This window comes from Ceratotherium simum, chromosome 5, assembly GCF_057802395.1.
Source record: "Ceratotherium simum simum isolate JZ-2026a chromosome 5, ASM5780239v1, whole genome shotgun sequence".
Taxonomy (NCBI): domain Eukaryota; kingdom Metazoa; phylum Chordata; class Mammalia; order Perissodactyla; family Rhinocerotidae; genus Ceratotherium; species Ceratotherium simum.
In genome coordinates, this window is record NC_141904.1 from 40,151,992 (window position 1) to 40,179,620 (window position 27,629).

At 42.0% G+C, this 27,629-nt stretch overlaps 1 protein-coding gene across 4 annotated transcripts in view; it reads right to left on the reverse strand.

Moving 5' to 3' along the window:
• TRANK1 (tetratricopeptide repeat and ankyrin repeat containing 1) overlaps positions 1-27,629 on the reverse strand; it is a 98,591-nt gene that overhangs the window by 28,754 nt on the left and 42,208 nt on the right. For all 4 annotated transcript variants that reach the window (XM_087430689.1, XM_087430690.1, XM_014790460.2 and 1 more), the window contains 5 exons: positions 20,428-20,598; positions 12,490-12,651; positions 9,329-9,583; positions 7,541-7,717; positions 3,937-6,858 (listed from right to left, as the gene is read on the reverse strand). In XM_087430689.1, the coding sequence (XP_087286815.1) occupies positions 3,937-6,858; positions 7,541-7,717; positions 9,329-9,583; positions 12,490-12,651; positions 20,428-20,598 (3,687 nt within the window). The remainder of the gene's footprint in view (positions 1-3,936; positions 6,859-7,540; positions 7,718-9,328; positions 9,584-12,489; positions 12,652-20,427; positions 20,599-27,629) is intronic.

A 27,629-nucleotide genomic window follows, 5' to 3' on the forward strand; every position in this document is an offset into this window, starting at 1 on the left:
GATTTACGTTAATGGGAGAATCAGAAAAGGGCACAAAAGTGTTGATTGCAGTGAAAAACTGGAATCCACTTAATGTCCTTCTAGGGAACAAGGTAAATAATTTTTATATGAACATACTCAAAGAATAAAAGACAGTTGTGCCATTATAAGGAATGAAGTACTGATACACGCTACTACATGGATGAGCCTTGAAAACATTAAGCTAAATGAAAGAAGCCAGATACAAAAGGCCACATATTGTAGGATTCTATTTACATGAAATGTCCAGAATAGGCAAATCCACAGAGACAGAAAGATTAGTAGTTCCCGGTGGGGAGAGGGAGAGAGGATGAGGAGCGACTGCTAATGGTTATGAGGTTTCTTTTTGGGGTGATGAAAATGTTCTGCAATTAGATAATGGTAATGGTTGTACAATCTTGTGAAAATATTAAAAAACCACTAAATTGCACATTTTAAACAGATGAATGTTTAAAATGTTAATATAAAAATGTTAAAAAATTAAACAGATGAATCTCAATTTAAAAAAGATTAAAAGATAGGGGAAAATGTTCACTAAAGATAGTATATATTCACTACATAATCAATAAATACATATGTGTGATAAACACATATAATGTATATAAAGAAAAAAGATCATAAGGAAATGAAACAAAATGCTAGTAGTGAGCAGCTTTATGCTTGTAAGTTTGTAATTTTTTTAATGTGTTTTCTAAAGTCTCTAAAATCTAGTACATATTCTAAAGTCTCTAAAATCTAGTACATATTATTTGGGTTTTTTCTGGTTATATATACAGAAACATATACACACAGTTTTCCCTCTATCTCAAGAGAGGAGGTGGGAGATGGGATTTATGTAGTAACCATCTGAATGGGTTACTTAGCGAAAAACATAATAATCTGTTCACAGGAATAACTCCCTTTGCCATGCTCTGTCTTGCTGATCAAAAAGGCTGCTGGCCCCAGATCAGTGGTGCTAAACCAGGGGTATACATCAGAATGAGGGGCTCATTCAACTCCTCATGCCAAATCCTCTGTACTGGATCCAACAATGGAAGAAAAGGGAGTGCCATGAGAGCCACTCTCTGAGGACAGAGAAACGTGAGCTATGTATCTGGGTCACCCAGCCCCCACATAGTGCCAGGCAGCGTAGAAGCTCTAAATGTCTCCTGAATGGATGAAGGAAGAGATGGGCTAATATTTCCGTTTAAGAGTATAAATTACTTTGCACCAGTTCTTCTCACAAAGCACAAGTCCCAGGTATAAGACCATGGAAGAACAAGAAGTTGAGCTGCTTAGAAGCAGCAAGATCTTCTGATTCACAGGCAACATTAGTGAGGACTTCGAGAGCCCCAGAAAGCTGGGCTGAGTTGTTTGGTGTAATGCTACATTCTGGGAGCCCATCTGGCTTCTAATCATTTTCTGATTCCTTGGCTAAACAATTCAGAACTTTAATCTAATTTTATGTGTGTGTGTGTGGAAGTGTATGAGTGTGTATGTGTATGTATCTGTATAAATGTGCGTGTGTGCATGTGTATGAGTGTGTATGTATATGTATCTGTATAAATGTGTATGTGTTCATATATGAGTGTATGAATATATATGCATGTATATGTGTGTGTGGTATGTATGTGTTTTCTCTTTCCACCAAACCATATCCTACCTGAAATGCATCTTAAAAAAGAGCATCAATTAAAAACCTACAATAAACATCAGACTTAAATGGTAAAATGTTAGAAATATTCACATTAATTTCAGAAATAACACACAGATGCCTGTTATCACTTCTATTTAAGGTCATAACCAATGAAATATGACAGGAAAAAGAAATGACAAGTATAGGAAAGAAGATTAAAAACTGCCCTTATCTGCAGAAAAATGCCAAAATCTAAAAGTTAGAATGTTCAGCAAGATTGTTAGATACCAGATCAACATACAAGAACCAACAGCATTCCTCCACACCAGTAATAACTGATTAGAAGATGTAAAAAAAGAAAAAAAGGGCAGCCATGATGGTAACAAAAAATATAAGGTCCCTAGGACAAATCTAACAGCTGCATAAAATGTCTGGGGAAAATTAGAAAATAGTATCGAAGGCAGTAAAAGAAGACCTGAATAAAGAAACATACCAACGTCACAGTTCAGAAATCCCAATAATGTAAAGATGTGAATTCTTCCCAAAGAGCCACAAATTCAATGGAATTCCAACTGAGATTTCAAAGAGTTCTTGTTGAAGTTTGATAACTATCATAAATATGTGAATATAGCACAAGAAGAGACAAATAAGACAAATCAAATAAAATAGTGAGCCCAAAAAGAGACTTACAGATTTATGAAAAAAGCAGCATTACAAATCAGAGGAAAGGATGGACTATGAGTAAATGGCGGCAGCACAACTGATTATCCACAGGGAAAAAAGTAAAATTAGATCACAGAAGGGTTATTCCAATAAAGACATGTCACACCACATATATATTTTAGACAGATTAAATTTAATTAATTAAATTTACCCAAATTTAAATATGTGCCTAAATAGAAAAAGCAAAATTTAAAACCATCATAAGACTATATAGGAGAATATCTTAATACCTCCAGATCGGAAGAATTTCTTAAGACACGAGAAAGCAAATCTTAAAAGAAAAGATTCATAAGTTAAAATTTAAAGTATCCACCTACTAAAGAGCACCATTAATTGTATACCTTTAAAAGACAATCCACATAATTGGGAAAATACACATCATCAACAAAGGATGTGAAGGCAAAATCCATAGAGAATTCTCAACAAATCAATGAGAAAAACAACTCATTAAAAAAGGAGGCAAAGAAGAACAGGCAATTCACAGAATACAGAACGGCCAGGAAACACGCGAAAAGATGCCACACTGCAGAAAAATGGAAATTCAAATCACAGCAGATGCCATTTCACACCCACCAGGAGAGCAAAGCAAGAGGATATAACAGAGACCCAAAGAGATTTGCTCAGGAAGGTTCACTCCAGGATTGCATGCCACAGTAAAAAACTGACAGGAACCTAATGTCCATTGCTGGAAAGTGGATAAGAGATTGTGGTATAGTCATAAAATGGAAAACTAACAGTAGTTAGAAATGCATGGACTAGAGCTCCACATTATCAACACGCAGAAATCCCAAAACATAACATTAAGTAAAAATACGTAGTTGCTGAAAGATATGTCTGGCATGATCCCATTAAGTAAAGTTTCTAAACGTGTAAAATAATCGTCTATATTGTTCATGGACACACGTAGGACACAGAAGGTGAATTTGTGAGCATTCTATAAACCATAAAGGAAATATTCTGGCATTGGTATCCCGTTATTTAAACTCTCTGTGCCTCACTTTCCTCCTTTGTAAAATGGGAACAATGCCTATCTCGTGGTGGTGTTGTGAGGATTAAGCACAGGTACTATACGTAAACTGCTTAGCATCATGCCTGGCATAGGGAAGGGGCACAACTGAGGTACAAAATAAAAGCACTTGAGTGTATGTAATCTCCCACCATCTCCCACCCCTCACTTTTTTGCTTCTCCTTCGGACAAAAGCTGCTTTAAGGATTAACGACTTGTAATTGGCGTATTACTTTACATTGCACAAGCAGGTGCTTCCAAAGTGCTTTAACAAAAGTTTTCACGCAGTTTAAATGTTCCCCTGAAATGTTCTCATGTCGTGGCAAACTTCCTAAGATGTAATTACTTAAAGGTCCACTTCCACTCAACCACAGCTTGAATTATCAACCTAAGAATGAGTAGTGGCAGAAATCACAAGACCTCATGTTCATGAGTGTTATTTACTAACAAACTCTGAAATACTATCCTTACTTCAGCTACAAAAGCCTGACAAAAGGGAGGCCGCAGCTTCAAAAGTAGCCCAAGGTCAGGGCCCAACCACCTGCCTGTATGCGAGCCCAAGACCCAGACATACCCGAATGGGACCTGTAATTCTGGTACAGCTGGTGGATCTTCTTGGGCTTCCGGACGGCACACTGCTTGTCTAGGGTGTTTTTGCTGGCATAGTGGAACAGAGAGCGCAGATCACTGAAGCGGAAGGCCACGCCCTTCATGATGCTCTGGGCTGTGTCCCCAGTGAGGAACATGGCATTGGGGTCATTGATGCATTTCATCAGCAGCGCTAGCTCGGCTTGAGTGAAGTCCTGAATCTCATCGCCATAGAGCTCATGGATGGACCACGGGAGCACCTTGAGCTTTGAGAGCCTCCGGGACAGGTTGTACAGAACATCCTCTTCGTCAAAATAACCTTTCTGAGACCTGATCTGCTGATACAGGCAAAAGAGACTGTAGATCTCACTTCGGTCTTCTTTGAAATTGGGGGACCGCTTCCTCCCTAATTTCTTATACCCTTCTTCCGTGAGTATTCCCTGGGGAGAGCTGAGGGCCTCAAAAGATCCCTTCAGAAAAGATTTTATTTCTTTCCAAATCAGTGCAGGGTTGTAGGAGGTTTTCCCTTTGATCATTTTGGGCCATATTTCATTAGCGAACACCTCAAATGTCACATACACCCGGGGGTCACTCTCACTCATATGCGTTTCCGCAGCTTTATCCTCCTCGCTGCAGTCCCCGTCCACCTCAGCCTCCTCCTCATCCTCCTGCCAGTTGAAGATGGTTAACTCTTCCTGCGTGGACCATCCTATGATGGTTCTTTTCAAGCTGCCATCTTCATTTCTCAGAAAAAATGGATTGGGCATAGAAGCATCAAGCAAAAGGAGCAGCTGCTTGGAAGTGACAAACAGAGGAAAGTTCTCATCCCTCAAGTCCTGGAGTTTGTGAACATTAGGTTCCAATGGTTTGTAGTGACTGGTGGCCTTGGTAGACTTGGAAAGCTCAATGAAATTCCTCTGCACCTCCTGGCACAGGACATGGTTCTTGGTCACGAAGATCTGATGTAAATGCTCCAGCTGGTGAGGATGTTCCGGGGCACATACTTCTGCTGTTTGGCCAGGCCCCTCTGGCTCTCCAGTGGCTCCCCCTGCACAAGCTTCTCTCTCCTGCTCCTCATCGCCATCTATGCTGTCCCCTGTTTCCACTTCAATGGAACTTTCCTCTTCCTCCTCCTCCTCCTCCTCCTCCTCCTCTTCCTCCTCTTCCTCCTCACCTGGACCCTCCTTTCCAGCTTCCACTTCCAGTCTTATCTTCCGCCAGATCTGTTTGGCCAGCAGTGGGCTTCCCGCCTGCTTGGCTTTTTCCCAGTAAACGTGGAATTTCTTCCACAGCCTGTACAAGCAACAAGTTGTCTTCCCGGTTCCACTCCGACCAATGAGGATGATGGGCTCCAGCGGCCTGGGGTTAAGATTGATCACGGCATACTCGAGCTCGCCCACCCGGAAGGGGTACTCCACCGTTGCTGTCATTTCATTGAGGATGTTGAAGGCCATGTTGGTGCTGAAGCTGTGGAACTTCATGATGTTATATTCTGTCTCCAGTGCGCTGGCCGGGGGGAAGTACTCGGGATCCACGTGCTCCCTGCTTTTCTCAGCCTCTGTGTCCTCCACATAGCAGCGGGGTATCCGATTTTGGATTTTCATGTTGGCTGACACCTGGCCTTTGTTGATACCCTTCAGCTTCTTCCGCAGGACGCAGGACAAGCCTCGGTTGTAGGCGCTGCAGATGGCCCTGATGGAGTCCGACAGTTTGCTGTGATCTAAGACAATGTCCCAGATCCGGATGATTTCCGTGTAGACCTGCCCTGACTTCTCCATGGAGTGTGAGTTCCGCTCTGTGGCGATGATCTTCTCTGGGTTCTCGCTGCATCGAGGGGAAAAGTCAATGGCAAGCTCCCACAGCATCCGGGCTCCTTTGTCCAGCTTGGCCTCGAAGAGCTGGATGCTTCCTTTCAGGTGCTTCAGCCGCTTCTGCAGGCCCTGGGTCCACTCGCCGTTCCCCAGCTGCTGGATGGCTAGGATGATTTTCTTCTTCATGACCTTAGACATTACCTTACTGGACAGCTTCTTCAGCATTTCCGAAGTGCACTCGATCTCCCATGTCATGTTCTCGAAGTCCTGGATGCAGGCCTCGACCTCCTGCACACTCCAGTTGTCCTGATCTTCGCTGCCCTCTTTCCCTCTGTGACCAGCAGGAATGAGCTGCGAGGCCCCAAGGCCTGTCTGAGCATGTCCTTCCCCTGCCTCATGGATGGCAGGGTTGTCCCCAATATAGTCAGAGCCCCCCGCCCCTAGGGCTCGCTGGACCTCATCTTTCTTCACTTCTGTGCCAGCTCCTGTCTCCTGAGTCTTGGAGTCCTGAGGACAGTCCTCTTGGAGGGACGTATCCAATTCAACCTGCTGAATCAAAACTGTGAGGTCCTGCACAAGGCGGTCTCTCAGAGAGCAGGGCCTGACAGCTCCAGGCTCCTGCCTTGTCACCTGGGCATCCATGGGAGTCTCCAAGCTGTCAGGGACCCCGGCTCCTTTGGGCAGAGTTCTGGCAGTGATGCTGCCTGGCACCAACTTGGATGAAGCCTGGGACTTCAGGTGAGACGTTTGAGCAGGGACAACAGCCCTCGGGAGCTTTGGGTGGGCAGCAGGGTCCTGCTGGTTCCTCCGCTTGCTCTCTTTCAGAGCTTTGTTCCAGGCCAAGAGCAGAGGATCGTTCTTCTTAATCCGGTGCCGTGCATCTTTGCCTTCTTTGTTCTTCAGGTTCAAGTTGATGTCAAACTTCACGAGCAGATCTATCAGCTTCTTCACACGCTTCATCATGCCCTTCTGGAAGAGGATGTGCATCAGTGTGTTCCCATTGCTGTCCTGGGCGTTGGGATTGAGGTAGGAAAATTCATGGCGGTTGGATGAGAACAGATCCAACAGGTGGCTAAGGAAGTTAAAACCAACGTCAGCTGAAAGACACAAACAAAACCCCATGAGTGCTGAGCCACTCTTCTCAGGGAACAGAGACCCCTGGATCTAAGAGAAATGCCAGCCAGGGGCATCTCAGAACACTGAACTTCCCCAAGTATTTGATAACCTAGTGATTCTCAACCAGGGGCGATTTGCTCCCCAGGGGACATCTGGCAATGTCTGCAAACATTTTTGATTGTTACAATTTGGGAGGTGCTATTGGCTTCTAGTGGGTGGAGGCCAGGGATGCTGCTAAACATCCTACAATGCACAAGACAGCCCCCACCAGCAAAGAATTATCCAGGCCAAACGTCAGTAGTGCCAAGGTTAAGAAACCCTGAAATAACCTTATAATATTCCAATAAGATCCTTTATGTCAGGACCCTTGAAAATGGTGTAAATAAATGTAAAGTATTTGTCAGGTATGGATGGCCAACTTTGAAACTTAAGTATCCTCTTCAATCAACTCACCCTGACCATTCACACCATGATGGTCACTCCTTCCCATCAGCAACGGGTGAGGGGCCAGATATGGGCAGGCCTGGCCAAGAAATGTGCCTTTTGGTTTTCCAAAACCAGACTGTTGGTTTTCCCAGTAGGAAAGACCAAAAAGCATAACATCAGTTCTAATATCCAGCTTCCTCCTCAAGGAAAAGACTGCTTAAAAAAATAAAGGCTTACTTTTGGTATCTAAAAAGATGTGGAGCGCTGCATGCAAAGGAGTATCGCCTTCTGTGAGAGAAATATCACGGGGGTCTGCACCCTTGGTCAAGAGAAGAAAAGCCAACTCGAAGTCCTCATGTTTCAGGCACATGACCAGCGGCTTCTCCGGGCTGTCCTGGAGACCCTTGGGCAAGGCTGGAGGAGGCAGAGGAGAACGGCACTGTGAGTTGCAGCCCTGTCATGGGGTACAGCCTGGCTCACCTAAGGAGGATGGGACTGCTTCTGCCATTTATTCCAAGGGAAGAGCTGATGCTGACTGACTTCCGAGGCCCTCCTACCACTACCCTTTCTGGGAGGCAGAGCTTCCCAGTGCCCTCTGAGTGGAAGCCCAACTCCTTCAAGTGTCCAAGGACCTTGCCTCTCCTGCCTCTCCAGCTCCCCGTCTTGTCCCAGCACAGGACAACAGCCCCACCATTACCACCGCCCTGGAATGAGGACAGGGCCGGCAAACAGAAGAAAACCCAGTGCTTGCCAAACACCAAACCTGATACGTAGTCAGTGATCAGACATGAGCACTGCTTCCTACAGCCTTTGCTTCTGTGAAGCTTCTTCCCGAGATGCTTGTCTACCCTCAACTGCCATCTTCCCTGACACCCCTCACCCCACGTCATCTTCCTTTTAGCTCCACCCATGCCTCCCCTCTGTACTGCAGGCTCCCTGTCCTCCACCCACTGCAGATCGGCAGCCACCCTGCACATGCCTCCAGCAGCCAGGCATTCACTCTCTGTCCTTAGTCCCTCACACCTGATTCCAGGGAGGTGCTCCATAAGTGCTTGCTGAATCAGGAATAAAACAGGAATTCCATGACAGCCATAGTTTCTGGGCAAAAGTAATAACACTTGATGCAAGGAATGGGTTTAAAGAAATAAACTAGAGGAGGCATTCCATCTGCCTCCTGAAACCCATGGGTAGAGCCAACACCTGAAGGCTTTGTACAGCACTGAGAGCTGAAGATCAATGTGTTATCACTCCTTCTGAAGGGCATTTCCCCTTAAACGGCAACACAAGCAGAAACCCACAGAGCCAAGGTGTTCTTCCAAGAGCATGCATACATGAACTCACTTAATATTCAAAACACCCCAAGAAAGAGGGGCTCTTATCATTCTCATTTTATAAAGGAGGAGATGAAGGCATAAATAGCCTGCGCAAGGCCACACAGGTAGTAAGCGGCATTAGTAGGGGTGGGAGGTAGGGGCAGGAGGAGCATGGTGTTTCTAAACTAGTTCTAAAATAAAACCCAGCAATCCAGGAGGACGTCTGCACACTCCAGACACAGAGCCAGCCAAGGGTGACTGTGCTGATGAAAGCAGCAGGTGTCTCCACCCACCAATTATTCGGCTGTTTCTTTAAAAATAAGCACCTGAAATCCCAATCCATTGACGACAAAAGAATGCCACAGAGCCGACAAGGACGCATGCAGCATACTGAGTGCAGGGGAAAGTCCAGCAGGGGGTCAGGAGGAAACGACTGCTGTGGGCTACACCAGGCCCAAGGAGCCCTCCACATACAAGACAGAAAGAGAAGACAACAGAGGAACTGGAATTCACAAAAATGCAGAGTTCCTACAGGGCAACATCCACTGACAGGGCATAACCCCATCACTGTTTCAAAACGAGAAGATATGGAGGCAGAGAATGAGGCAGAATTTAAAGGAGTCTCCACAATCAAGTGAAAGACCCCGTGTCAGGCAGTGGCCTGGACTCCCATCAGACCACTCTCCAGTGCTTATCATCCAGGCAATCTCACCTCCACGGTCTATCAGGCAGCCCAGGAGCTGTGTCCTCCGCTGGTCCCAGGCGCGGAGCTGGGGGATGATGGCACAGAGGTTGAGGTCGGAGAAGTCGCAGTCTTTGATGAAGGAGTCTCCGAGCAGTGGCTCCCCGCTGACTTTGCGGGTCAGCAGCAGAAGCACTTCTGGCCACTTCTGTTTTTCCAGTAAAAACTTGATGAAGGTGTTGGCACAGTCGCGATGAATGTCACAGACCACGTCAGGAGGAATTTCTTTCAAAAATAAAAACATACCACACTCCAAAAGAGGTTCAGATGATTTCTGTCCCCAACTACAACCCAACACATATATACATAATTAACGTGGGTTACTGATCACTATTTTTAAGCAGTGGGGAAACCATAAACAAGGAATTAATTACTTTGGGCACCCTGCTTAACCACTCACGACTGTCAGGGTAAGCACCGATCGTGTGAGCTTCTTGGGAAAGTCAGAAATACCCTAAGGAGAGTAGAGCCTGGCCCAGGAGGAGAAGTGAATGATGACTGTGTCTTAAGGAAGAAGACTTGAGTTAGGGCATTCTATTGAGATCAAAGGGCAAGAGCCTGGCTTAAATTCTGCATAACACAACTTAAGTATGATAAGCATTAAATATAAGCATTATAAGTATTAAATACTACTTAAGTATAATACATCCTGCTTAAGTAATACTGAAATACAGGGAGATACTATAGAACAATTTACAAGTCCAGAGTTGTAGGATAATTATGAGAGGATGGTTTAACCTCCAATTCTTAATTTTGTATAATGATACATAAGTGTTTCCATTTGATCTCTAACGTCTGGAGACAGGATAACTGTTATCCCAGTTCATACTGCTGAGGGGGAAAACTTTTAAAATAGATCCTCAGTAAGTATGCAGATTGACAGATTTAGCAAATAAAAATAGAGGATGCCAGTTAAATCTGAATTTCAGGTAAACAAATAAATTTTTAGTATAAGTATGTCTTCATGCAATATTTGGGACATACTTGTACTAAAAAAATATTGATTGTTTATCTGAAATTCAAAGTCAACCGGCATTCTGTATTTTGTCTGGCAACCCTACCAGTAAGAAAGCAGTGAGGAAGAGAAGAAGGGAAGAAGGCAAGGGTTACCTAATTAAGAGAAATTTGATTTGTATTTGCTAGTTTTTGCTTCTCCTCTTTTTCTAAGTTTTCTAAAATGAATGTTCATTTTAACACATAAAATATTCATTTGAAAGCAAGAAAAAAAATTCAGCATAGGCTACCCTATCATCTTAACAGGAATCAGCAAAATAAAAGTATAAAATGCAAACTTCTGTAATAGACATTTGCAATTTTTGTGCCCCAGAATCTATTTGCTTGTCTTCTGGTAACAGTGCTCTCACCCGCCAGCACTCTCCATTCCACATTGTAGGGGTCAGGACAGCATAAGGTTTGGGCCTAAGCCAATAAGGACTCTCCATCCCCTTGACCACGGTTTTGGTTCGGAGGTTCACACTGTGACGAAAAGTTAAGAACTTTTGTTCAAACCACTGAGAGAGAGATGGGTCAAGAGGTTCAGAAAAACTGGACAAAGTCAGAGGTTAGAGACCTAGATCTTGTCTCTAAAGAGAGTCTGAGATGGAAACCAACCAGAGGACAGGTGAGGTGAAAGATGGGAGATACCAGGGCCTGCTGACATTGGTTAGATCCCTGAAGCCAGCTGTAGCTGAAGCCAGTCTGGCATTCCTATTATGAGAGTCAAAAATGTCACTTTTTTGCCAGTTTAAGCCCATTTGAGCCTGTCCGTTACTTCCAACAGAAACACTTCTAAATATCCTATTCTATGGACAATAGAGGAGACAAAGGAGAGAAAAGGTTTCAGTAAAGAGAGAAAAAAAATTCAAAAGAGTTGGGTGGGTTAGAGATGCTAGAAGAGAGTCAAGAGAAAATGTTCAGGAATGACACAGAGTGAGGGATGGAGAGGAACAGAGAAAGTAACCTAGCCAAAGTAAAAGAGAGAGGAACCACCCCAACACACACAGTACCCACAGAGAAACAGAGAAAACACGGGAGCACAGACCACAAGACACAAGGAACAGTCAAGAAGTAGTATTCCTGTCTTGTGGCCTTTTATGAGATTTTTACCAAACACCAATACGTCATATTTTATTTTCACAACTCTAAGTATAAACGAGGATAGTCTTCATGGGTCGGAAGACATCACGTCCAAAAGCCAAAGGCTCCCTAGAAGTGGTCTGCACAGAACAGCCAACATCTACTAGATCCCACACAAGGTGGCCCCATCCCACAGTGTTGGATGTGCCCTTTATCTCTGACCCAACCACATCCAAGCAAGAAAGATCGCTCTGGCAACCTTGCCCCACCTCAACGTACCCTAACAGCTAATGGGTATTAGCATTTTAAGTGCAGGACACCGGAGGGACTAAGTGCTCTACATCCATCATCTCATGAGGTTAGTTCCCCAGCCAAGGCAGGGATGAAGAAACTGAATCTTAAAGAGGTTAAGTAATTGGCTCAAGGTCACAGATCTGCTAAGTGGTAGAGTTAAGATTCAAATGCAAAATTCCATACCTAAAGAGAGCATTTTTGGTTCCTCTGGCCATGCCTTCCTGTATTCTCCATAACATTGAGAAATCTCAGCCCTATGAATGGGTCCAAGTGAATGCTTTACAGCCCATACTGACTGCTGATTTTAAAAATACAAAATTTCACCTACTTGGCATTTCTAGAATCTTTCCTAATTATCTAAAATTTATCATCTAAAGTTCTTTTCTGGAACTTTCCTGATTTCCCCATAATGAAAAAAAATTAACATTCAATTCTACAACTTTATACACCAACATTAGGCAATACCTGTAGAAGAGAGAAACATTTGTGGTACTGAAAAAATGATAGTATACACAAAGAGATATTCTAGGAGGATAAATGAAAAACTAGTAGCAGAGGTTGCCTCTTGGGATGGGATTTAGGGACCGAAGTCCAGGGGTGGATGGTAGACTTTTCACTGAAGAATGTTCTGTGCTATTTGAATGTTTCACATGTAGATCATTACATTTATTTTTTTACTTAATTTCGAAAGAGATATTAGAAAAGAGTTTTCATGAGCATAAATCATCTTTACCACAGTTGAATGTTGTAAGAAACCTTACCTTGCAAAGAAGAAAGGAGGCGCAAGAACCTCTGAACTACTTCTTGCTTCAGAAGATTTTTATGCAATAACCAGTTTCCCGAGTTCACGTACTTCACCAGCTGCTCACAGGTCTTCTGGAAAACGTCACTCTCACTAGTGGATCCATCACCGTTGCTCAGTCCTGCAAAACAACACCAGGCAATACTTCTGAATACAGAGGTCACAGCTGCGGTAGATTGCAAAAATGACCACAATTCTCCACCCCTCGTGTCCACATGCTTTGCCATGTGACTTTGCAGCTCCTTCTGTGGGAGGTGGAGCTTATTCCCCACCCCCACCCTAGATTCTGGCCTGGCTTCATGACTCGCTATGACCAACAGAATGCAGTGGATGTGATTTTTGTGCCGGCTCTGAGCCTGGGCCTCAAGAGGCCTTGTTGAGTTCTATTCGCTCTCTTGGGACCTTGGCCTCTGTCATGTGAATAGGTCCAAGCTAGTCTTCTGGGGAATAAGAGACAGCATAGAACAAAGAGGAATCAGCCCATCTGTCCAAACTGAGGCCCCCAGACATGAAAGAACCTGGCCAAACTCAGCAAGACTGCAGACACTGAAGGAGTTCAGTAAAGGCTACGGGAGGAGCCCAGTCTAAACCACTGACCTGCAGGATCATGAGCTAAATAAATGTTTGTTGTTTTCAGCCACCAAGTTTTGGGGAAGTTTGTTATGCAGCAATAGATAACTGATATAACAGTTCAGGGAAGTGACAGCAGGATGGCTTAGAGCAACACCAACATCCAACTACATGCCTGCCCCCCACACATCTTACTGGCAAGTGGAAAAAGCCAAGAGTAAGGAGCCATCTCTCTGGCCAAAGAAGGGAAGACAATATCCCCTTGGTTCAATTTATTTGATAAAGCAGTCACGATCAGAAATGCCCACTGATGGGATGTTGAAAAAAGGCAAATGTTTTATTTGGTATTAGATTACACACTCAAAAAGCACTCTTGGTTAAAATGGAATCTTACTAAACAGGGAGGGGAGCAAAACTGGTCATCTGTTTTCATACCCAATGAGAAGGGCCTGGCCTAAGTGCTATCATGTTGTGAAGAGGTGAACTAATGTTCACCGTCATGTTCTAATAGAGTCGGGACACTTTAAAAGAGATGGACTATTTAAAAATGAGAGAAAAATAAAAAGCATCCTATCTTCAGTTATGTTCAGCAGACTCTGAGTCAAGGATTTGTGTCCAAGTTGTTACTAAGGAGGAGACCAGTGAGAGATTCGGGGGAGCAGGTAGGGAGCGAGGAGGAAGCCAGCCAGGGTGTGAGCTCAGGGCAAGTTCCACAGAGGGTGGCCGCACTTGATCCCACCGGAGAGCTCTGGAGTGTCACACCTCAGAGCTGTCCCCATCCAAGGCAAGGGAAATGGGCTTTCAAATTCTCACACCTATCTGTCACTGGCTACAGGCTGCCTTGGGAGGATGTAAATTCCCAGGCACTTCTGGTTGGAAGGAGCATGAGCAACACATACGCCCAAAGACTGTTCTTGAGAAGAGCCTGACTTTTCAAAGCAAAGGGCCACCCACATCAGGGAACACATAACAATGGTAAAAGGGACCCAAGGGATCCAAGAAGAGTTCCCACATTATCTGCTGTGCCCTCAGATACACACCTGGGTCACCTTTCAACAAATCAAGTCAGCACACCAGACACACGCGCGCACACACACACACATGCACACCAACTTCTGGGGCAAACGCCACTGCCCTCTAGTCAAGAGACCTTCAGGTGCCAGCAGAAGCAAGACCCACTCTAGCACTATCTTCTAGAGAAAAAGAAATGGAAACCATTTGGTAAAGGAAGACCCAAATCACCTCAGCTGGAAGCCCACTCTGAGACAGAAAACATGTGTGTGGTATAACAACGGCTGACTAGCATTCCTGGACTTGGCATCCCACCTTCATCCTAAAATACCTATGAAGACACAGAAAACAGCGAAAACTCACAATACCGAAAAATAGAACCCTGGGTAAAGGAGGATCTTCCTTCACTATCAGGCAGATGGAAACCTGCTGTTTGTCTCCCTGCCTCATGCCTTTAAAAGCTTTTCAGGAACATCATTTTTCCACCAGGGAAATTAGTGGAGTATAAAAGTCACTTGAAACTGAACAGAAACATACCAAGCTTGACAGTAGAGACAATGAGATGCAGTTGTATAATAAATGCATGGTTGTGTGGTTCAGATTGGTAAGAAGGCAGTTATAGATCAAGGAAAGCTCCAAACATCAGGAAAGGAACCAGAGAATATCAACAACGTAAAAACACATAAAAGGAGAGGTGCTAAAATACTGACAATGGTATCCCTGGTAGGTATGGGCGACTTGTTTATTACTCTGAACTTGCCTGTTTTTTTCTGAATTTTCTATAAGCTTAATAAGAGACAAAAGAAACATCAGGATATAAAATTGCTTATACAATATAATCACAGATTTTTTAAAAAAATAACTAAGTACCAAACAACAACAACAAAATGACTGGATAATAATATGCCCAAGTGTAACTATAATAAATTTTTGTTTTTATATAAAACTGTATTTTTACAAATTTTCTACAATAATCATATTTAAAACATATATATAAGCAGATTTGAAATTAAAAATTAAAACTAAAAGAGATCTCTGGTTATCTACCCAACGAACCTGAAATCAACAAGCCAAAGAGGCTTACGCACCCCTATGTTCATCGCAGCATTATTCACTATAGCCAAGACATGGAAGCAACCCAAGTGTCCCTCGACTGATGATTGGATAAAGAAGATGTGGTACATATATACCATGGAATACTACCCAGCCATAAAAAAAAAGACAAAATCATCCCATTTGCAACAACATGGATGGACCTGGAGGGTATTATGTTAAGTGAAATAAGCCAGAAAGAGAAAGACAAACAGTGCATGATCTCACTCATATGTGGAAGATAAACCAACACATGGACAGAGAGAACTGTTTGGTGGTTACCAGGGGTTGAGGGGGGGGTGGGCACAAGGAGTGGAGGGATGCATTTATATGGTGACTGACAAACAATAAAGTACAACAAAAATTTCACAATAAAAAGAAAAAACTAAAAGATCTTCTGAAGTTGCAATAGTGCTCAGAAGTGTTAGAAAACAGAAATAAATCACTTCAAAAAAGAGATTTTGTTTTTTCCCAAAATCTTTCTTTCAAGCTAAAAAAGGCAAAACAGGTAAGTTTTATTACACACATTTTATCGATTTAAATTTATGTACCCATCTCATTTTTAGAAAGTAAAATAAAAATGTACAAGGCATGGAATAAAACTAAATGACCAAATCACAAATATATTAATTTGGGGGGGGGGGGCAGGTGGGTTTATGGAGAATTAATATTCTCTTGTTTTCCATTCCTTTATTTTGCAAATTTTTCTTTTAAAAAGAATATATTCCTTTTACAACAAGGAAAAAGTATCATGGACATCCTTTAAGTCAATACCGCACACCTTCATTTAATGAAAACAGGACAGTGTCTTCGTGCTGAGGGATGCAGAGGTGACAAACCACAGCCTCTGAGTCACAGGCTCCTTCTGTGGAGGAAACCAACACAAAGAGAAGGTTCCAGTGTCCTGAGAGCTGTGCTAGGGGTACCTGCACGAGCACAGAGCAGAAAGTAGCTAGCTCCCCACTGGAGGACCAGAGAGAAACGCTTCAGAGGCCTGGATTTGTTCTCCCTCTAAAAGGCCCTGCACCAGTGGATCAGAGATCACTAATAACTGAGAGAAAAACAAAGGCTCCAATCTTGCTGTTCTTGGTCCAGAGGGAAGAGCTGAGCAATGGCTGCCAGAGAAGGTGGACATGCTGCCATCTGGTGGTGGCCGTGAGAGGCCGGGAAAGACAGTTGATACAATCCTGACGACTTACCAGTCAAGCCTTGCTCCTTAAAGTGGGCTCTGGCTTCCCCTGGCAGCTTGCTAGAAATGCAGAATCTCAGGTCCTGCCCTGGACCTGCTGCATCAAAATCTGCATTTTCACAGGTTCCCAAAAGATTTGTGTGAAGCTCTGATTTGGAGAACAGCTGAAATCTTCAGCAAGATCCTTTATTTCTCACCTAAATGCAAAAGCCACCCTATCCAAAGAGACCATCACCACCATTATCATCAAAATGGGGCACAGTGACCCCCAGGAGGAGCCAAGGGCGAGAGCATCTTTTATCCTAGTCTGCAAGTTGGAATGTTCATTCATATGGGGACAAAAAGCTAGTGTCCTAATGGGGCTTTACTTAGGACCACAGATGCAGAAAACAAAACCCAACAAGTTGGACTCAGGTTAGGAACAAGGGTACCAACCTCCCAGTAGCAGCTCTTCCCAAAGCTAATAATGCTTCCATCTGGCCCATTAATGTGTGAGGAGGGGGAGGGATTAAAGTCCCCAAAATCCTCATTTTTATGACTGGAAATCTACCTCTATTCCCATGGATGCAAGCCTCCCTTTGCTTCTCCGTCCCACTGTCTTCTCAACTACTACTCTGGACAGAAAAACCGTTCTGGGGCTGAAGTCTAAAACTACACTGTCCAGGACAGTGGCCACTAACTTAATTACATAAAATTACACCTAACTAAATAAAATTAAAATTTCAGTTCTTCAGTTGCATGAGACACACACATTTCCAGTGCTTGATAGCTGTATGTAACTAGTGGCTATCATATCAGACAGAGCAGATATAGAACATTTCTACCACTACGGAAAAGTATATTGCATGGTACTGGTCTAAAAAGCACCCCCAGCCCCACCTTAGGTTTTAAAGTTTGTGTAATTGGCAAAATCTTAGAAACAAAATGTATACATACAACTCTATATAGCCGTATGGATGTACAAAGGAACCGCGATATTCAGTACATAATTCTGTACGGAGATCACATTCCGAGATGGACTTCTACAAGGGTTCCGCTGCTAGGAGTACTTTGGGAAGTACTATATAGGAAGACTCCAACTTGCCAGCCCTTCCTGAACTGTCATCCTCCTCTTTTTTTATTTTTATCAGTTTCTTTTGCTTTTTTGACTCAGCATTTCCCTATAGTCTATCAATATTCCTTTAGCGTAGCATGGAAACCTTCATGGTCAATGGTCTGGAAAGCTTTAAAGTAATCAAACATCCAACAAGTTTACCAAAGAGGCTTGGGGGCTTTAGGCTTCACTGCATCCACACCATCACAAACTACCCAGTGAGCCGAACAGCAGGCCTGGAACGAGGCACATTCCTCTTGCATGAGCTTTTCTGCCAAGCAAGTACAGCTGAATTCTAATAAGTAAAAAAGTGACCAGCTGTGATTCTACTGAGTCTCTTCTCTTGGTTCCAAACCTGGGCCACAGATTTAGTTGGTGAAGGAGGAGAGAGAAAGGGAGAGCAAGACTCTCTCGCAGAAGATGAGGTGTTTTTAGGATTAGTAGATAGTCAAAGATATTCAAAAATCTATTATTTTTAAAATAATAGATTATACAAGGAAACTAAAAAAATCAAAACTTTGAAAACTAAACAAAAATGAATGACTTATGCTAAAGTCTGTAACACACATACACATATACAGTATCCTAAGAATTAACATTCGAATTAATAAACAATAAATTTGCAAACAAATCAGCCGTTTTCTACCATTAATTGGTGGTCCTTTGTTGTTGTTATTTTAAAATGTGGAAATTCATTGGCAAAGAAATCTGTTTGGTTAGTTTCAATTTCTCAAACAGTAGAAACGATCCTGAAACTGAGATTACAGGCATAAGCTTACAGAAAGCATTTCACAATGATTTATTATACACTACCTCATAATTCCTTAAAATAGTGAACTGAAACTAAATATGATATGTCACAGCTTTAAAAGAATATCCGTGAAAAACAAAGGACCCTGCAAATACATTTCTATCCCCTCAGTCCCATGGTCTCGTGGAAGCAACAGAAGATATTTCAAATAAATAAACGAAAATTAAAACATAGATGGGGGGGCGTTAAATGAAAAGCAGCTTCAATGTCCTCCTTGTAACACTTTCCTGACTCCAGCAATTGTGATGGTGGCCAGCCTGTCAGGCTGCCTCCCACTCCCACACCCACATACACTCCCTATAGGCTGCCTTCAGCTTGCCACTTACTCACCCATTCCAGGGAGGGAGTGTTTCCAGAGAAACACATCGAAATAACTTCAGTAAACGCACACTAACCATCTATTAAGTATTAACCAATCTAGTCCTTCATTCATAAATACAAACCATCCAAAGAGCAGAAGACAATTAGGGAAAAGCAATAGCACAAGAGAGAAGCAAAAAAATGAATCAACTAACCCCAAAAGAAACAAAAGTAATTCATAAAAGAGAGGAGGACATTCTTTCAAAAAAAAAAATTTCACAATATTCTTAAATGCCCTTCAAAAAGAAGTAGTAACTATAAAACAAGCACCAGTTGCCACAGATAAGAAACAATCAGAGAACAACAAAGTTCTTAGAGATTAAAATTGATTTTCCAAATTAAAAAATGCAATGGGCAAGCCGGGGGGCCAGCCCCATGGCTTAGTGGTTAAGTTCTGCAAGCTCTGCTTTGGCAGCCCGGGGTTCAGTTCCCGGGCACGGACCTACACCACTCGTCGGCGGCCATGCTGTGGCGGTGACCCACATACCAAATAGAGGAAGATTGGCAACAGATGTTAACTCAGGGCGAATCTTCCTCAGGAAAAAAACAAAAAAAGCAGCATCTATAGCAGATGAGGGTTAGAACACATACAGTGATTTCTTCAAAGTTGTGAGGATCAAGGTTTTATAGCGTAGTTCATAAATATAAGACACTATGAGTTGTCAGGCATGCTAGAAAACTGCCATTAAACTGTGACATGTCACTGATTGTAAAACACATTCCAATTTCAAAGATGTTAAAATGTGGGGAAAAAGTACAACTTGGAATTGCTGAAATACGATGCTTATATTAAGACAAATCATCAATAAATATAAAGATATAAAAAAAAAAAAAACACTTTCAAATCCTCCATAAGTTTACTATCCATGTCTCCTCCATGAAAAACTTACTTGAGCAGGTACTCTGGCAGAGCCAGAGAGAAATCTAACCAGACACCACGAGCCACAGAGTCATATATGAGTGCAAGAACAAGAAGCATATATATATACATATGCACTAGGGCTAAAGTCTAAATAAAGTTTAAAAAGTATATATAGGTACATACGTACATATACACATAGATACAATAATATATATGTATACATTTCACTAAATTGGGATGCTTAAAGACTACTGCATTTAAAGAGCAAAGTTTTCAGGATATTTGGTGATTCTTGTCTCTGGGTCCAGCTATGCCACTAGTTGTAGAAAGCGTTAACATCTACATAATCATACTACCATGAAAATGCCATTTCCTGGTTGTCAGTTTTTAGATCAATCTATAGATGAAGCACAGAAAACTTAGAGATAAGAAATAGAATGTAAATGACATAAATAACATTACTAGACAAAATTCAACAAGTAGGGCTGACTTGTTGCACTTGATCTTATACAGCTGTCAGTCAACAGATGCTGTCCAAAATTGATAAATCAAGAAATAGAGATATAAGTGTATTTTAAATTGTTGGCTGTGGTTGTTTCTGAGGAGTAGGCTTGATTTTTGTTATCTTCTGTTCTGTCTGGGTTTTTTTCTTTTTTACTGTGTGCATGCATGAAAAAAAAAAAACACCCATACTGCCCAAAAGTGGACCTGGTGAAGTTCCCAGAATGTCATAGATGCTCTCTAAATAAGAGTTGTCTCATCCTATCTGTCATAAAAAGCAAACAAGTTTTCCGAAGATTGGGGGTCTCACTTTCATCTTCACATACCACGAAAACACAACTGATTTGTACCTAATGTCACAGAACCACATTTACCCGTCAAAAAAAGTTAATTCGCTGGGAGCTGTACCTGATAGGTCCTTAGAACATGCAGCCAGCTGTTTCAAGTGACTGTGGATTTTCTCAACGGCTTTGAAGTTCTTATTCCTCTTCAGAAGGTCCACTGCGGACCGGGACTGTCGGTCCAGCAGGGTTGGGTCTGCCCCAAAGCTCAGGAGCAACTGCACATCCTCTGTTTGTCCTAGGGCAGGCCAGAAGGAGAAGGGGGCATTATCATGGTTCCTTCCGTAAGGAGACGTCCCCATGAGTGATCTTCCGCGCAGTTCCCTGCCCGAGCAGCCCAGGGCAATGGGACCAACGTCCCTCCATTTATGGAACCTGAACTGCCAGCCTTGAGCAGTCCACCCAACTCCCCAAAGCAAGGAGTCCTGTGTGGAGCACGAAGGATAACAGCTTTTAAGAGGTTCAGAAGTGTGCTCCTCTCCATCTTCCTCCTCTCTCCTTGGCAACAACAAGGCAAGGGGGAATCGGGTTACTAGGCAACAGTTACAGCTGTAAGGATAACAGCAAGCTGTGACTTCAGATTTCTTTATTCCCTAGAAGAAACAGAATATTATTTCAGAAAAAAAGCCCGTCTGGGGACAAGAGAAGAAAGTGGCAATTGCTTTTGCATCAGGGTCTTTCTGTTGTCACTGTTTCCACCCTTCCAGCCCCAACACTCCAGCTGCCAGCTCCATTTGCTTCTTTGATGTATCTACTCGCCAAGCATCAAGGTGTTTCAGAACAGAACAGGGGTATCCCTGGGGGTACAAAGACTTATGTGGGCACTGGAGTTAAATGAATCAATGCCTGATCCCCCACTTCCATACCCTGGCTTTCCTAAAATTCACCACCTTGGCAAGGCACCTATACTCCAGGTATCATCCTGCTCATAGTGTTCTCCTTTCCCATCACCCCAGTCACAACAGCCCCTCATCCACTTTACAAAAATAAGACAAAATGAAAAAATCATACTCCTGACCCATCCAGTATCTCACTGTGGTAGGCAGAATTCTAAGACAGCCCCCAAGATTTCCAACCCTTGGTGCACACACACCTTCTCCCAGTTATTCTATCAAATACTAATCTAGGTGCTGCTGTGATGAGACTTTCCAAATCTAATAAAGGTCCCAAAGCAGTTGACCTTAAGATAGGGGATTATCCAGGTGGGCCTGATGTAATCACATGAACCCTAAAGGTCAAAGGTCTAGAGGGCAGAGTTGGAAGAGGGCAGAGATTCAAAGTATGAGAGGGATTTGATGCACAAGAAATTCTCCCCTGCTGGCTTTGAAGATAGAGGGGGCCACATGGCAAGGAACGTGTGTGGCCTGTAGAAGGTGTGAGCAGCCTCTGGCTGACAGCCAGCAAGGAAACCAGGACCTCAGTCCTACAACCACAAGAAACTGGATTCTGCCACAACCATGTGAGCTTGAAAGAAGGTCTGGAACTCCAGATGAGAATGCAGCCTCAGCCAATACCTTCATTTCAGCCTCAAGGTATTGAGGCTACTGACCTATAGAACTATGAGCTAATAAATGGATATTGTATTAAGATCCATAAGACCCTAAGTTTATGGTGATTTATTATACGGCACAGAGAATGATTGCAATTACCATAGTGTATTGCCCCAAAGGAAGTGAAAACTCCTGACTTTCAGGGTATCAACGTAAGGGAAAATCAGGTGCCAGCCAAGCCCTTTTTAAAAGGCTCTACAATCCATCCTTTTGTCACCTCCTCCCTAAATTTTTATCTTTAATAATCATTTATAGAAATTTTTAATTTATTTTTGTTGTTTTGATGATATCTTTAGTAATAGTAATTTTGTAATAATTAAATCCAGAAAAAAATTAACCCTTAGAGTCTTAAATCACAGAAATTTTTTAAAATTTAAAGCTACAGAAGTACTTTCATTCCAGAAGAGTATCACTGGATGACCGGTAAGACTTTCAAGAATAAAATATATTAGGGCAAACTTCTTTCTGAAAAGTAAACTGGAAATATGATCCAAAAAAAGGAATGCACAATTCTATATTTTTGACTAGAGTTTGTCCATAATTTTTTAAATGGATGTTAGAAGACACCAAGTTGCTGTAGTATTTATGTTCTATTATATACAAGTCAAGGAGTGAGATAACAGTTTTATTTTAAAATGTCAACATCTACCAAATTCTGAAAATTACCTTTTCTTACAATTATTTAGACTCACAAACAAAAAAATCCTCAGTGTTGACTTAAAAATGTGTAAAGAGGTACACAGGTTTTCAAAATTCTTTGAAGGGCTAAGAAAGCAAAATTTGAAGACCACTGATATACTAGATTTTTTTATTTTTTTCACTTGACTTGCGTCTATTCCCCCTTTTCCTGATAACAACATCCCAGTTTTCCTTTGAGAAAGCACCTCTCCCCCAGTCCCAGCCTACCTGATTTCATGGGAGTGAACACCAGACACACACACACACACACACACACACACACACACACACATGTCACCACCGCATCCTCCACCACTGCCCCAGCCCCAGCTCCAGGGGCAACACCTGAACAGAAAGAACCTGTCCAATCAGATCATTCCATCCTTCTGGCCCTGCCCCACCCCACCAGCTCCAGGAGGAACACCTGACCAGGCCCCGGCTAATCAGACCATTCCATCCTTCTGGCTCTAGTGATTGGTTCATGGAGGGCATGTGCCAAAATCAAGTCACTGAGACTCATTTCTAGGACTTTTACTGAAATATTGAGAAGAGGTATCCTCTTTGGCTGAGATTGACAAATTGGCAGAATATATAAGCCTGAAGGTTCTGGTGGCCTCAACTGAAAGAGAGCCTGCCTAAGAATGAAACTAACACAGAAGAAAGCAGAGCTGAGAGGTAAGACAGATTCTTGAAGACACTTTGGAGCACCTGGACCAAACTCTGGACCCTTCAGTCACATGAGCCAATAAATTCCTTTTCTTGTCTAAACCTGTTTGAGTGTCTGTAGCTTGTAACCAAGACAGATGCAACTAGTCCCAATCCATCTTCACTTCTTCAATTCTAGGAGATGACCATCTCTCAGATTTGGGTCCCGTTGCTGCCTGGCTCTGGTGATTCCCTGGGACCGCATCCCTGGGCCTCTCGAACTACTCTGCTCCAGAGCCAGGAGGACCATCATAACAACCAGCCCCCACCAAGATGCCAACAGAACTGAAGATTTCCAAAGCCCTATGTGCTGCAATTATTTCAAATGGTGGATTTGAAATTCAGACCACATCAAAGAATCCAGAGAGTTCTTGACTCTCCACGTACTAAAAAATATTCAAGAGGTAGAAAATCTCATACACTGTTGGGGCAACCTTCCTGGGGTTCAGGTTAACAACAGCTTTCAAAATCTAAATACATAGCAATATGCTAACATCTTAAAATTGTATATATGTTTTTAATTGTACACTTATAAAATATTTGTGGAAGAAAACATAAGATATTGGTAACATCGGTTCCTGAGTGGTTGGAGGACAGAGGTAGGACAGAGACTCCCAAGGTATACCTTTTGTACCTTTTGATTTTTTAATGTAATCTATTTAAAATTGAAATAAAATTAGAGTCTATCCAAATAAATAGAGTGTACAAATTATTTGAACAAGCAATTTCTCAACTAGGAAATCATCCTATAGATACATTCCCACCAGTTCACAAAGATAGATATAGAAAAATGTTCTCTGAGCACTGTTTTCAGTAGCAAAATAACTGAAAACCATTTAAATATCCATCAGTAGGGTATAGTCATGTGAGAGAATACTGTGAGCTGTTAAAAAAAAAAAAAGAAAGAATTGTGCAGGTACTGTTAGGGAAAGATGGCCAAGATACATTGTTCAGGGAAAAAGCAAGTTGCTGAACAGAATGTAGAGTATGCCCACATTCATATCTGAAAGAGGAAAAAAAAGACATTTGGCTTTAAATGTATACTGGCAAGACACACAAAAAAATGTTTTGGTAGTTAACTTTGAGGAAGAAAATTTATTTTTTATTACACATCTTTTTGAAGTGCTTTGTTGTTGTTCTTGTTTGGGGGTTTTATTTTGTTTTGTTTTTACCAAGAGCATGTATTTTCAATTTTTTTTAACCTTTAAAATGTTTTTTTGGTTGCGATATACAGAAACTAATCTTTTTAAAATGTACAATTCAGTGGATCTTAGTACATTTACGAAGTTGTGCAATCATCACCACCATCCATTTCCAGAACATTTTCATCACCCCAAAAAGAAATCTTATATGCATTAGCAATCACTTCCCATTCCCCCCTTCCCCAGCCCCTGACAACCAGTATTCTACTTTCTGTCTCTAGAGATTTCCTTACTCTGGACATTTCATATAAATAGAATCATGCAATTTGTGGCCTTTTGTCTCTGGCTTCCTTCACTCAGCATAATGTTTTCAAGGTTCATCCTTGCTGTAGCATGTATCACTATATCATTCCTTTTTATGGCTGAATAATAGCCCATCATATGGATACATCACATTTTGTTTGTCCATTCATCTGTTAATGGAGATTTGGGTTGTTTCCACTTTTTTGGCTATTACGAATAATACTGCTATGAACATTCATTCATGTACAAGTTTTTGTTTTGACATATGTTTTCATTTGTCTTAGGTATATATCCAGGAGTAATACTGTTGGGTCATATGGTAACTCTGTTGACCTTTTTGAGTAACTGCTAGACTTTTTTCCCAAAGCAGAGACACCATTTTTCACTCCCACCAGCAATGTATAAGGATTCCAATTTTTCCACATCTTTGTCAATATTTGTTATTGTCCATCTCTTTTTATTTTAGCCATCTTGGTGTGAAGTGTACTTTCAATTTTTAAACTAGTTTTTTAAAAGGTGCTTCAAAGAAGCCTGTAACACATGGATAGGCAAAGAGTCCAACAGAATAGAACAGGAAGTGCAGAATTAGTGGCATCTCAAATCCCTGAGGTCACGATAGACTTTTAAACAAATGGTGCTGAGACAAACGGATAACCATTTGAAAAAGATAAAAACTAGATCTTTACATTAAACTCCAATGAATCAGGGAGAGATGATTATATTTTGGAAAGATAGGTTAAATAAAATATATTATTAAAATTAATTTCATTTATCTTGTTTTAGTTTTTTCATATGATGACTAGAAAAGTTTTAACTGTATATGTGGCTCTCAATATACTTGTATTGGACAGTGTTGGTTTAAATCTGGGAAATAGAATGCTTGCCAAGTTATCAATACATCCAGTTAGCATCTAAAGCACAGCAGGTAGATAGAACACAAACACTGCTCAAGCCCCCTGGATTTCAGGAGACCTGGAGATGTGTTTCTTTCCAAATCAAACAGACCTGTCTGGAATTTTCCTTGGGGATTTTGAGAACGGGGATGTGTAAGGAGAGCACAATGACGGGAGTCACGGACTTGAATCATAAATTTCTAGGCTAATGACAGCTTTATCACAGTGGTGTCTGGAGCCAGCTTATGCCGGTCCACAAGGACCAACTGTCGAATGTCCGGGAATGTTGTAAGCCAGTTGATAAGCAGAGCAATTATTAAAAACTAAATTATTTAAACTTAAATAAATTATATGAAAAACAAAACACCACTTCCTAATTATTTTACTACATTTTGCTACTATCTATGATGAGGTTTCTTTACATCTATCTTAATATGTATCTGTACAGTGAAAACACAATATAGTGGTGTGCACTGCACATTTCCCAGCTCCACGTTCAAGGACATCACCTTGGTAACTTGAAATCAACCGTGGCAGGAGTATTTATACCAAGGAAACTGGCAAACATTACAATTCAGGACTTTTCTTTTTAAGAGTCAGGTGTCAAACATTTGCCAGCGTATCACTATCTTTAAGAAGGTACTAAAATACATGGGACAACAAAAAGACAGACAATCACAAGTGTCGACAAGGACATAGAAAAATTGGACCCCTTGTGCATGGCTGGTGGGAATGTAAAATGGTGCAGCCACTTGGGAAAACAGTCTGGCAGTTCCTCAAAAGGCTAAACATAGAGTTACCATATAGTCTAGCAATACCACTCCTAGGTAACTATCTGAGAAAAATGGAAATACATCCCAACACAAAAACTTTATACACAAATTTTCATAGCAGCATTATTCATAATAGGCAAAAAGTGGAAATAACCCAAATGTCCATCAACTGATGAATGGATAAACAAAATTGACATATCCATACAATGGAATATAATTGGTAATAAAAAGGAATGAATGGGGCCAGCTCCACGGCTTAGCGGTTAAGTGCACGCGCTCCGCTACTGGCGGCCTGGGTTCAGATCCTGGGTGCCCACCGACCCACCGACGCACTGCTTCTCCGGCCGTGCTGAGGCAGTGTCCCACATACAGCAACTAGAAGGATGTGCAACTATGACACACAACTATCTACTGGGGCTTTCGGGAGAAAAAAGGGAAAAAAAGGAGGAGGATTGGCAATCGATGTTAGCGCAGGGCCTGTCTTCCTCAGCCAAAAGAGGAGGATTGACATGGATGTTAGCTCAGGGCTGATCTTGGTCACAAAAAAAAAAAAAAAAAGCAATGAAGTACTGATAGATGCTACAGCAAGGATGAACCTTAAAAACATTATGCTCAGTTAAAGAAGCCAGTCACAAAAGGCCACATAACGTATAATTCCATTTATATGAGAGGTCCAGAATAGGTAAATCCATAGAGGTAGAAAGTAGATTAGTGGTTGTTTGGGGGTGAGGAGGTAGGAGGAAATGGGGAGTGACTGCTAAGGGATACAGAGTTTGTTTTGGGGATGATGAAAATGTCCTAAAATTGATTGTGACAATGGTTACATAACTCTGAATACCCTAAAAAGCATTGACTAGTACACTTTAACTAGGTGAATTTTATGGTACATGAATAAAGCTCAAAAAAAAAATCCATTGGACACCCTTCCTCTGTTTCTCCCAGATGTGGATTCCTGGGACCCAGTTCAGTGGGGAAAGACATTAGAGAAGCAGATCTCACTGGGCTCCTCCTGGGACATGCTGAGGAGAGAAAACTGCAGTTTCCTAGGAGGACCCACCAGACCAGAGGTCCCTAACTCGAGACCTTCAGGCTGTTAGTCCACAGGCATCTTTAATTTTGAGCCAATATTTTTTTTTTTTTTTGTGAGGAAGATCAGCCCTGAGCTAACATCCATGCTAATCCTCTTTTTGCTGAGGAAGACCAGCTCTGAGCTGACATCTATTGC